General features: G+C 57.9%; 1 protein-coding gene across 2 annotated transcripts; it reads left to right on the top strand.

Moving 5' to 3' along the window:
• The first annotated feature begins 92 nt into the window (after nt 1-92).
• On the top strand, nt 93-9,990 carry BAD (BCL2 associated agonist of cell death). 2 transcript variants are annotated; one of them, XM_042958454.1, is made up of 4 exons: nt 93-176; nt 969-1,163; nt 8,757-8,950; nt 9,496-9,990. In XM_042958454.1, the coding sequence occupies exons 2-4, from the start codon at nt 977-979 to the stop codon at nt 9,619-9,621; spliced, it is 507 nt and encodes a 168-aa protein (XP_042814388.1). In that variant the 5' UTR covers nt 93-176; nt 969-976; the 3' UTR covers nt 9,622-9,990. The 2 variants fall into 2 exon arrangements, with proteins under 2 accessions (XP_042814388.1, XP_007091969.1); XM_007091907.2 differs by lacking the exon at nt 93-176 and adding an exon at nt 598-695.
• Nucleotides 9,991-11,831: the final 1,841 nt, after the last annotated feature.

Below are 11,831 nucleotides of genomic sequence, written 5' to 3'. Positions count from 1 at the left end.
TGCCGGGGAGGAGGCTCCCTCGCTTATCTCGAGCTCTCCAGAGCTGGCGCGGGGAGTGGTGCCCCCGAGGCGGGCGGTGCGAGGTTTCCACGGTGGGGGAAGAGGGAGCGGGACTTCCCGACCCGGCTACCCAGTCCGCTCGGAGCAGGGACAACGGCAACAACAGTCGCATCCAGGTAGAGCAGTGACCACAGCAACAACGAATGCATCCGACGGCTGAGCTTCGGCTAAAGCTTTGCAAAGTGTTTTCACCCACAGTAGTCACCACTCGGTTTACAAAGTTCACTGGCTCCTGAGGGAGGTGTCATTATCCCCATTTTACAGGAGTGGAGACTAAAGTCCAGGGGGCTGAAGGGCTTGTCAGCAGAAGCTGGTCTCCGGGTTTCAAATGGGGACCCCAGAGAATCCCTTATCTGCTCCCACACATGTCCCAGGCACAGGGATGTCGGGAACTGAGCAGCGGGAGGCGAGGAAGGGACCCAGGACGAAGGCGGTAGGCTGGGAGCAAGTCCCGCGGCGGGGGCGGAGACTGGGTCGGAAGCGGCCACGCCCCCTGGCCAGCCCTAGTGACATTTCAAAAGCTGATTGGGCCGGGTCGGTGACAGTTCCCGTTGCCCAGGCAACTAGGGCCGGGCTCCCTCAGTACTGGAAGGAGGCGGCAGGCCCGGGTCAGGGGCCTCGAGATCGGGCTTGGGGTAAGACTTGTGGGCCGTCACCTAGGGCAGGTTGGGCCGGGGCCTAGGTAGGGGCCTGGGACTACTTCACAGCACCAAGGCTCCAAAAGAGGAGATTTAGGTCGTGGGTGGACAGGCCGAGCGAGCTGCCCAGCTAGAGACTGGAGCCCGGGAGGCAGGGTGGACCTGGGGCTCTGAGGTGGGAGACAGAACCAGAGGTGTCTGCTGTCCCTTCCCTTCACCGAACACCATATGCCCCCTGTGTCCTGACTACCTCCCATCTTGCCCCCACAGCCCAGAGCATGTTCCAGATCCCAGAGTTTGAGCCCAGTGAGCAGGAAGACTCCAGCCCTACCGATAGGGGCCTGGGCCCCAGCCCCACAGGGGACCGGCCCCGCGGCCCTGGCAAGCACCAGCGGACGGCCCCAGGCCTCCTCGGGGAAGCTGGTCACCAGCAGGGGCAGCCCGCCAGCAGCAACCACCATGGAGGTAGGTATTCACCCCCCAGCCACCTGCCTGTCCGCCTTGGCCTTGCCCTCAGCCCAATGACTCTCTGCATGCCAGCCATATCCACACTCACTGGGTGGCTGTGAGTAAGTCCCTGACCTCCTCTGCACCTCAGTTTCCTCTTCTGTGAAACAGAGCAAATGATCACCACCATTGTAGGGCTGTTGGGTCGATTAGCAGAAATATATAGGAAGCACTTAATTATAGTGCCAGTGCATAGTCCACGGTCAAAGAGTGTAGCCGTTAGCGTAGGACCAGGACAGAAATCACCTAGAGGCAGGCAGTGAGCCAGAAAGGGGAAGTGACTTGCCTAAGGTCACACTTATTTGGCTGTTGGTGGGAAGCAGGGCTGAAGATGCCAACGTGCCCTGCCCTTGGCTTTGCATCTTCCCCGAAATCGCGCCTGACCCCCCGGGGTATGTTCTTTCCTGCCCTGTGGCTCACACCCACACTGGGGCTATCCTTGCCAGTTGCCAGGAGCAAGTGACCCCAAGAGACAGACAGCCCTTCCAGGACCAGCAGGTCTGCCCACACCGGCCAAGGGGACCCAGTGCTGAGATGGAAGGATGGAGAGCAGTGGCCGTTTCTCAGTAGTGCCCACCTCCCCTGCGCCCAACATAGGTTTTGCGCCTGGGAGGACCATAGAGACCCGAAAACAAAACTCATATCCCTGACCTGCTGGGGCCTGAAAGACCCCATCCCCGTTTCCAGGAACAAGAAGGCTTCCTGAGTCCTCCTGCCCAGCCTGCACGCGCACGCTTTGTCACGCTGAACTCCACAGACTTTCTTTAACTTCTTTAACATCCAGATCTTTGCACTCACTGTTTGCTCTGCTCGCTGCAGCTTTCCAGCCCCCACCTCGCTGTCCCTCCTCATCCCCTAGATCAAGTGCTCAGTTTCTTCTAGTTGAGCGGGGGAGAGACAAGCCATAAACAAACAAACAAACACATGATATGATGTGTCGAAGACGACAGAGGCCGCGAGGCAGCGCAAGAAACAGTCATTCCTTTCTCTTTGGAACCCAGGGTTCCAGGGGCTGGGGGAGTGACTCTGACTGCCGTGGTCAGGGTCAGCCTCGGTGAGAAGCCACAGTGCAGCAGAGGTTGGAAGTGGTGAGGGGTGCGCCCTGCCCCTATTTGTGGAAAGACAGATCTGGCGGAAGGAGGGACAAATGCGGAGGCCCTGAGGGCAGGACACCGTCTAGGCTCCGAAGGGGAGGGGAGTTGGAGAGGCAGTGAGGGATTGATGGCGGGGAGGGGCAGCGGGGCCGGGCCTCAAAGGCCAGTGTAATGACCTCGGCTTTCACCTGCTACCGAGGCAGGGCGATCTGATTTGGGACCCAGAGCACCACCAGGGCCCCTGTGTTGAGACTAATCCGCGGTGGGGTAAAGCAGCGGTGGGGCCACCAGGGGAGGCTGCCGCTAGAGCCCCTTCGAGGGACGATGGTGGCCTGGAAATAGCGGGACTCTGGGTTTATTCTGAAGGTAGAACTGGCAGGTTTGCCGACCAACTGGACGCGGGGCGTGAGGGAAAGAGAGGAGTCAGGGATGGCTGCCAGGAGTCTGGCTCGGGCACCCGGAAGGACGGGGTGGCTCCCAACTCTGGCGGAGCTGCGCCAAAATCAGGAGCCTCGTTTGGGCCAGGTCAGGTTAGAGGTGCCTTTTGGGCACCCAGCTGGAGGTTTCCAGCAGGGGTATGGCCAAGGCGGGATTTATAGGCGCGGGAGTTGTCCATCACTGATGTAGCGTTCTGGGAGGCCCAGGGAGCGAGTGTAGACAGGCAAGGGCCTGGGCCGGGCCTGGAGCTTGGGTCTTCGGAGGGGAGCAGCCGAGGAGCAGCGGGAACGGGCGGCCGTCTGGGAGGGAAGCCGGGGGCAAACAAGGCCTGCGCGGCAAGCGGGTGCTTCTGTCCCGAGGAGGCCTGGGAGTAGCGTGCTGGAGTTGCCAACGTGGGGCCTTTGCAGTTAGGGTGGCGAGGTGGCTGGAGGGCTGACCTCAGTTCAGCAGCGAGGGATAACAGGAGGAAGCGGTGAAGACAGAAAGGAGAACCCGCTTTGGGCAGCTGTGCTCCAGGAAAGGGAGCAGAGAGGTGGGCAGCAGCCGAAGGCCCAACGAAGGTCAAGGAAGGGTTTGTTTACTTTTTTTTTTTTTGTTTTCTAGGAAGGGAAAAGAAAATAGCATGTTTAGGAGCTGATGGGAGTAATCCAGGAGCCAGGGACTACTGGGTGCTGCAGGAGAGAAGGCAGGCTAGCTGGAGTGATGTCCTTGAGTAGGAGAGAGGGTGTCTGGTGCCCGGGGAGGGGTGGCTCAACCAAACACGGGGCAGCGGACATGGGTGCGTGCGTCGTGGTGGGTAGATGCTTCGTGAAAACGAGTAGAAGTCTCTCTTGTGGGTGCTTCCAGTTTCTCCAGGAAAGGAAGCCAAGTCCTGAGCCAGGAGTAAGGATGGGGGTTGAAGGAGAGAGGATCAGGTTTAAAGTGATCGACTCTCCCCAAGCGCGAAGTATGGAAAGCGTGCTGGGCAACGTCAAGGGCGCCACTGGGTTTTGCGGCCGCGAATTTCGGCGGAGGTGGCCTGCCTGTGCTCTCCTCCAGGCGCACTGGCGGCTGGTGGGTGTCCGTGGGGGCAGGCAGGGAGCTGGAGTTTCACCAGAGCTGTGTCTGCCTCAGCCCGGCTAGGGAGGGGTGCTTGAGGGTGTCTACGAGGGCGAGAATGGTCGGTGTGGGGTGCAAGCTTGCCCCGGGAATTCTAGCATCGCCAGAGTGGGCGACCGAGGTGGGGGGCCAGCCAGGAAGGAGGTGGGAGGCTGGGGGTGGAGTTATTGAAGGTCCTGTCCATGGGGCTGAGAGTGAGGGCAGGGCTGGAGAAGGAGGGGCAAGGAGCAGGTGGCTGTGAGGGGGAAGGACGCCTTGGATCCCGCGGATGAATGAGGACAGGGGGTGGGGGTGGCAGAGGGGGCACAACCTGAGAAACTAGATGGGGAAACGGGGAGTGGGAATAGTCTGAAGCAGCAATAAGGAGCGGAGGGACGTGTGAGGAGGGCAGCAGGGGAGAAGGTAGCCATGGCACGAGAGGGCTGCACAGGAGTTCTTAAACTTTTGACTTAGTTTTCAACATCTAAAAAGCAAATGGGGGTGCCTGGGTGGCTGAGTCGGTTGAGCCTCCGACTTCGGCTCGGGTCATGAGCTCAAGTTCGGGAGTTCGAGCCCCGCGTCAGGCTCTGCACTGACAGTGCAGAGCCTGCTTGGGATTCTCTCTCTCTCTCCCTCTCTCTCTCTGCCCCTCCCCCAATCGCGAGCATGCTCTTTCTCTCTCAAAATAAATAAACTTTACAAAATAAAATGAAATATGGGGCACCTGGGTGGCTCAGTCGGTTAAGCAGCTGATTTCAGCTCAGGTCATGATCTCTCGGGTCGGGAGTTCGAGCCCCGCATTGGGTGAGTTTGAGCTCCGCTTCGGGTGAGCCCTGCTTCTCTCTCTCTCTCTCTCTCTCTCTCTCTGTCCCTCGTGGATTTTCTCTTCTCTTTCTGTCCCTCTCTCTCGCTCTTTCCTCCCCTCTCTGCTCCTTGCTCACTTGTTCCTTCTCTCTCTCTCAAAAGTAAATAAATAAAATAAAAAATAAAAAGCAAGTGATTTCCCCATAAAAGATCCGCAAGAATGGCCTGCCTGAGCCACAGCCACTGGACCCTCCAGACGGGCAGAGTCCTGTCACTCTTCATATTCCCTGACCCTTGGCCCCTGCGGGACTGGACTGGAAATGTCTCCGGGGCAGGGATGCAGCCACGTCTGGGGCTGTGACAGCCTCAGCGCATAGCCCAGTGCCCGGGACAGGCAGGTGGGTGGCGAGCCATGGGTGTGTGGATGGCAGAGAGGGAAGGAAGGACGCCCAGTGGTCAGACCGCAGGGTTCAGATGTCAGTCCGCCTTCTGTTAGCAGGTTGAGCTTGAGCAGGCTAGTTAACTGTCTGTCTGCCTCGGTTTTCCCATCTGTAAAATGAGAAGAGAACTAGTCCTCCCTCATCGGGTTGTAGCGGGGATCTGCTGAGTCAGTATGTGGACAAGAAGAGTAGAAGTTAGAACGAGAATGTATGTATAGGCCTTGAAAGCCACACCGAGGAGTTTGGACTATACCTCCTGGGCAGTGGGGAGCCATTGAAGGCTCTAGGCAGAGGACAGATACAGTTGAGTTTAGAGCAGGGGTTGGCAAACCACAGCCACAGGCTAAGTCCCTTTTTTTTTTTTTTGGTCGGCCCATGAGCTAAGAATGGCTTTGATATTTTTGAAATTTTAGTAGAATACACGAACATCGCCAATTATATATTGTTTACAGCTTCTTCCGAGCAATGACCCCAAAGCTGGATGGCTGTAACAGAGACCGTGTGGCCTGCGGTGCCCCGAATGCTTACTTTCTGGTCCTTTATAAAAAAACACTTGCCAGCGCCTACTTTAGAGTGTTTTCTGATCTCATCAGCTCTGAGCAAGACGGGTTGTGTTCTTTGCAGGCCAGTAAGGGATTTTTGTGCCCCAAATGACTTCAGGGTAGACAGGGAGTCTGGGCTGAGGCCTGCAGGTGCCGGGCGTGCTACCTGCTGGCGGGGTGAGCAGTATATGAGCCCCAGCCCGTAGTAGGGGGCAGGATCCAAACCAGCGCCGCCTAATGGGAAAGCTTCACTGCCTCACGTTGCCTGGAAACCACGGTTTCTGTTTTTTCGGTTTTTATTTATTTTGAGTCAGAGAGAGAGAGAGCATGTGTGAGAGTGCATGTGAGCAAGGGAAGGGCAGAAAGAGAAAGAGAAAGAGAATCCCAAGCAGGCTCCTTGAACTGATGAACCGTGAGATCATGATCGAAACCGAAATCAAGAGCCGGACCCTTAACCGACTGAGCCACCCAGGTGCCCCAGGGAACACCACGATTTTAATTTAATTAAGTGGGTCAGGATGCTCTCAGAAGCCTGAACGTGGATGTGTCCAGCCCCACGCGCTGACCCTGGAGCCCCGTGGTAAAGAACTTGAAGCTTTGCTGGGGCTTGGGGCCCCTCCAGCCAGAGGCCTCTCCCGCTCCCCCATCCCCGCCTCAGGCGGGCTCTCTGAGAAAACGGTGTGAGTGGACGAGCCCCAGCAGCCACCCCAGCTCACCCCCAGACCCCCAGGCAGAAGCCACGCCCTCTCCCACCCACTTCACTTCCCCAGAGTGGGAAGAGGCCACCTCTGCCCTGCCCAGGGATCGCGTGTGGCTGAGAACTGATTTGAGGGTGGGATGGTTCAGAGTGACCCCAGGGAATTCACAGAAAATTCTTCAGTTGTTGTTTTTTTGGGTTTTTTCCCAGTAGAGAGGAGACTTTTAAAAGCTTAGTTAAAAAAAAAAAAAAAAAAAGCTGTTTATACAAATGATCACCATTTGACAATGGTCGGATTGGCATTACTAAACCCATGGCTCTGGTAAAAAAAACAAAAACAACAACAACAACAACAAAAAAAAAACCTACCCCTAGGATGGGCTTCCGGTAGAGCTGGCACTCACAGAAGGCCCAGAGGTGTCCTCCCCACACTGGACCCCCAGGGCGGCCCACGGTGCGCTGTTGGGAACCTGGGGCACGAGCATTACACGTGGGGGCTTTACGCCCTGGAGCCAGACTGGTTGGGTTTGGATCCCAGCTCTGCCACCTACTAGCTGTGTGACATTGGGGAAGTTACCTACCCTCTCTGTGCCTTGGTTTTCTCCCCTGTAAAATGGGGACAGTGAGGAACCTTCCTCACAGAGTGTGCTGGGGATGTAATGAATTGACACACAGGGAACACTTCCGCTTGTTCTGGTTCCTGGGCGAGGGGGCAGTGCCCAGACCAAGTGCCCCCCTGCAAGCCATTCGCTTTCCGAGTCTTGGACCTTGTATCTGTCACGTGATGGTCCCGGGCGTTTTTTTATTTTTTTTTTATTTTTTTATTTTTGGGACAGAGAGAGACAGAGCATGAACGGGGGAGGGTCAGAGAGAGAGGGAGACACAGAATCGGAAACAGGCTCCAGGCTCCGAGCCATCAGCCCAGAGCCCGACGCGGGGCTCGAACTCACGGACCGCGAGATTGTGACCTGGCTGAAGTCGGACGCTTAACCGACTGCGCCACCCAGGCGCCCCTCCCGGGCGTTTTTTAAAAGCCAGCAAAGAACAGCCGGTGTTCCTTGAGCGCTTAAGCGGCCAGCTGGCTGTGTGACCTCCGGCCAGTTCCTCACCTCTAGGTGACTCCTTTTCTCCGTCTGTCATATAGGGAGGACTTAATGTCTGCCTCACTGGGAAGCTGGGAGGCTTCGGGATATAACAGGGGCAGAATATGGTGCTCTGCTGGTCTCATCCGTTGTCGGGGTGGTCCTCGGAGACGGGGACTGCCCCCATGTCACGGAGGAAGGGCAGTGAGGCCCCAACAGGTTAGGACAGGGCCCAAGCTCACAAAGCAGGAATCTGGCGGAGCCGGGGCCCGTCTAGCTACGGACCCTTGCCTCTGCCTGCTCCCCACAGAACCGGACAGTGCCCCTCCGATGGGCCTGTTCTCATCAGGGGTCTTTCTATTCCTGACTCGTCCAGACTCTATCCCCGATGCCGATTTCCGATTTAGCTTCCTGTTCCCCACGTCTACCTTGGAGTTCCCACCTGCCCTCCAGGCCTGGACCGTGGTGAAGCTCAGAACAGCCAGGAGCTCTGACCCCTCCTCTTAGCCTAGGCCGTTCTGGATCCGGCATTTTCTTCCCTTCTCGGCTTTCTTAGCCATGTATCTGGAGCTGGGCCCCATGGGGGCCCTGCAGCCCCCGAAAGTGACCCACAGGGCTTTGTGTTAGGTTCTTGGCGAGAGGATGAGACACGGTTATCCCCTGGCCTCAAAGCCTGGCCTAAACTTTATTTCCTCCAAAATGCCTTCCCTGACAGATGTGCCTTGCTGTGGACGCCAAGCATGTCCCCCTGCATTTGCTCCGTGCTGTCTGGCACTCTATTAACGTAGCTCTGGGGTTTTGCTCCTGGGAGTGGTTCTAGGTCTCTGTTGGTCTGGATATGGGGGTGGGGTTGGCAGGAGTGGGGGGACGGTACACAGAACACAGGCCAGACAAACTCAACACGGGGAGGTAGCTGCGAATGACTTCGGCTTACACTTTCATACTCTAGGTCTCCCTAGGCCAAGACAGTGAGACAAATGGGCACCTGCCGATCACTTGCGGAACTGGGAGTTCAGCCCTGACTCCTCATCCAGGGGACTGGTCCCCAGAAGGGCCGAGAGGCCCCATGGTCTTGCGCTGAAAACTATACTACTGATTTCCTTATTCTGTGCTAGACACAGAGGAAGGCCATTTAATACACTAAGGGCCTGGGCCCATTATTGGGGCTCAATTAAGATTTGTGGGATTCACGAGAAGTTAATTTGAATCTTCACAAAAGCCCCATGAGCTTCCCTTGATTTACATACGAAGGAACTCAACGGGGGCTCCGACGACGCGTACTGTGACATCCGCGGGCGGGGAGCTGGTGCCGAGGGCTGCGGCAAGGCTGAGGGCGCAGAGGAGTTGAGATTCACATCGCCCCCGCCCCCTGTGCAGGCGCTGGGGCTGTGGAGACCCGGAGTCGCCACAGCTCGTACCCCGCCGGGACCGAGGAGGATGAAGGGACGGAGGAGGAAGAGCCCAGCCCTTTCCGGGGTCGCTCGCGCTCAGCGCCCCCCAACCTCTGGGCCGCCCTGCGCTACGGCCGCGAGCTCCGGAGGATGAGCGACGAGTTCCAGGGCTCCTTCAAGGTGAGCGCCGGCCCGAAAGCATGTCGGGATCTGTAGTTCCGGAACGCCTCTTCCCCCCTCTAGTCGGACCCTTCCTGAGTCCCGTGGCATGCCGGTATCTGTAGTCCAGGTCGTGCTTCAGAAGCTAAGGCTCCTGGGTTCCCCGAATCCTTGGGGCACGAGGCATGCTGGTATTTGTGCTCCCGGTCGGCCCCTTTCGGATATCCGGGTTCTTAGGCCTCAACTAAAGAATTACTTTTTTTTGAACTGCCCTCCAGTCTTCTAGATGCTAAGTCTCCGACTCTGGTGCTTACAGGGTCCTAGGCGTCCTCTCCCCGCACCCCTGGCATAGTGTCTGGGATCTAACCAGTCTCATTCCTAAGAGCCCAAGCGATCCTTCGAGCTTCCTAAAGTGGTCAGGAGGCCCCCTCGGTACACGGCATGCTGGAATCTACGGTCTTTAGGTCCGCCGCTTCTCAGCGGTGGGATTCCGGAGGTGGAGGGCTCCGACTCGGGATGCCAGGAGAAGCTAACTCATGTAACCCTTTCCTCCTCCCACCCCGAAGGGACTTCCACGCCCGAAGAGCGCGGGCACAGCGACGCAGATGCGGCAAAGCCCCAGCTGGACGCGCTTCATCCAGTCCTGGTGGGATCGGAACTTGGGGAGAGGAGGCTCCGCCCCCTCCCAGTGACCCGTCCCACGGCCCGAAACTCCCCGCTCCCGGCGCCGGCGGCGGCCATCTTGGGTGTGGGCGGAAGTCGTTTTGGCAAGACTTCTGCAAAAAAGATCGGTCCTTTCCTTTTCGAAGGAGGCGATCTGACCCAAACCTGATTCTCTTCCGGTGTGTGCGAGGAGCATGGAGGGTTTGGGCTCCGTCGGAAGTTCTGAAGTTTAGCCGCCCTTAGCCGCCGGAAGTGGCCCCGTGACCCCGCCCCCGGCGCGCGCCAGCGCCAAGTTACAAGCCCGGGAAACCCCAACTTCACCAGAACCCTCTCCTCCGCGGTATCGGTGCGGGCCGTCGCTCGCAACGAAGCGTGCTAATAAAGCCCGTGTTTGTGCCGCCGAGTCTCCCCTCTCCGTCGCTTGGGGCTTCGCAGGCAGGGGAAACGCTAGCACGGACAGTTTCGAAAGATGCCGCCGTCTTACACATAAGGGAAAAGGAAGCTCCTATTGAGTGACATCCTGGAACCGAGTCCAGGAAGGGGTCCATGCTGCGACCAGAGCCAGGGCTGCCTGGCCTCGGGGACCTCCAGGTCCTTATCTCTAATACGGTCATTGGGAACTGCAAGCCGGCCGGCCGCCGGAATTCCGCACCCTGCAAACCGTGTCGCCGTCCCCTGGGGAGGGTCAGTTGTTCCTATTTGGGTCATTCCTTTCAAACAGCTACTGTGTGGTCGGCCTGGGGCCAGCTCTGTTCAGGGAACTGGCCGGACGCACAAAGCGGGGGAGGGGACCGTGGAAGAAGGCTGGTCCCAGAGCTGTGAATGGACTGATCACTAGGGAACCGAAAAGCTTCACCAGGACCTGGGAGCAGGGCTCCGAGCTCAATTCCAGAAAGATTTATTGGCGCCCCCTATAGACCAGCCAGCGCTTTGTAATGAGTATACAAAGATGAATTAGGCCACAACAGCCCGCCGTCAGAAGCTTCCTGGCAGAGGTGAGCCAGCCTTTCAGAGTGGAGTTACCGCCAGCTGAGTGCTGTTAACAGGGACTGGTACCGGGGTGAGGGCCAGGGCAGAGGTGAGTTAGAGCTGGGACTTACTTAAAAAGGGAGATGGGGAAGGAAGCTGTCATTCCCAGCGGAGAAAAGAGTGGACCCATGAAAGGATATGGGGGAGCAGCAGAGGCCAGGATTCTGGGGGTCTGGAATGTCATACCCAGGAGTTTGGAGTTTAGCCTGGCCTTTGAGGATCCGGGGACTAACATGGAGTGTTTCTTCTGTAAGGTAGTGGTGAGCCAAATCGGGAAGATAGGACTTGGTCATGGAATACGGTAGGCCAATCTGGGGACAGGACAAGGCCTGACCCCAGAAGCCGGGAAGGTCTGGACAATAACGGTATTAAGCCTGAGGGAGCAGGGCAAAGGGGAGAGGCCCCCAGCCCTGGGAAGGGCCTTGCTCTGGCAGCCTTTTCTCTCTGGTCTCCCCGCCCTGTTTGCCTGAGGCTGCAGCAAAAACAAAGAAAGAAAACACTCAATTGGCAGGAGATAAGCCCAGATAAGAGGCTGCCTTCCTCTGGAGGAGGGAGGCAGTCGGCCCAGGAAGCCAGGAAGCCGGGAGAGGCCTTGAAGAAGTGCCAGCCTGACCCTGCAGCAGAACCTAGCCGCACCCTCGCTGCGGGGTCTCTGCCACTCCACGGCTGTCCAGAGGCAGGAGAGAGCGGCCTGGAGCAGGTCCTCCAACCTGGCCGGAAGACAGTCTGCCATAGAAGGTCCAGGCCTGCCCTGCCTCCAGGTCAGGACATCTTGACTTAGCTGTGGCCTGGCACACGGGACTTCTGCTCTGGGCCTCAGTTTCCTCATCTGTAAAACAGGCATAACATCTCCCTCACAGGGATGAGGGGGATGCTGGGGCTCCCAGTCCCTGTATGCATCTGTGACTGTCAGCTTCCCTTCTCCCAAGAGTCCCTCGGGAGAAGGGTCACTACTAGGTCCACCCATTCCCCACCTAGCGTATCATCGAGAGCCCAGGTCCGGTCCCCTGATGTCGGGCAGGTTCTGAGCTGACAAGGTCCATCCCCAGTTAGAGTCAACTGCCTGCGAGGGGCCCAGAACCGCCTCGTCGGAAGATGCTGGGTGCTTGGGTCATATCAGGCAACAGGAAGGGGGGGCAGGGAAGGCTTCCTGAAGCAGAGGCCTAAGCCTTTGTGAAGGAAGGACAAGAAGGGCCCAGGAGGGAGAAAA

The sequence above is a fragment of the Panthera tigris genome, chromosome D1, assembly GCF_018350195.1.
Source record: "Panthera tigris isolate Pti1 chromosome D1, P.tigris_Pti1_mat1.1, whole genome shotgun sequence".
Lineage (NCBI taxonomy): Eukaryota > Metazoa > Chordata > Mammalia > Carnivora > Felidae > Panthera > Panthera tigris.
This window is presented reverse-complemented; position numbering and strand designations above follow the sequence as displayed.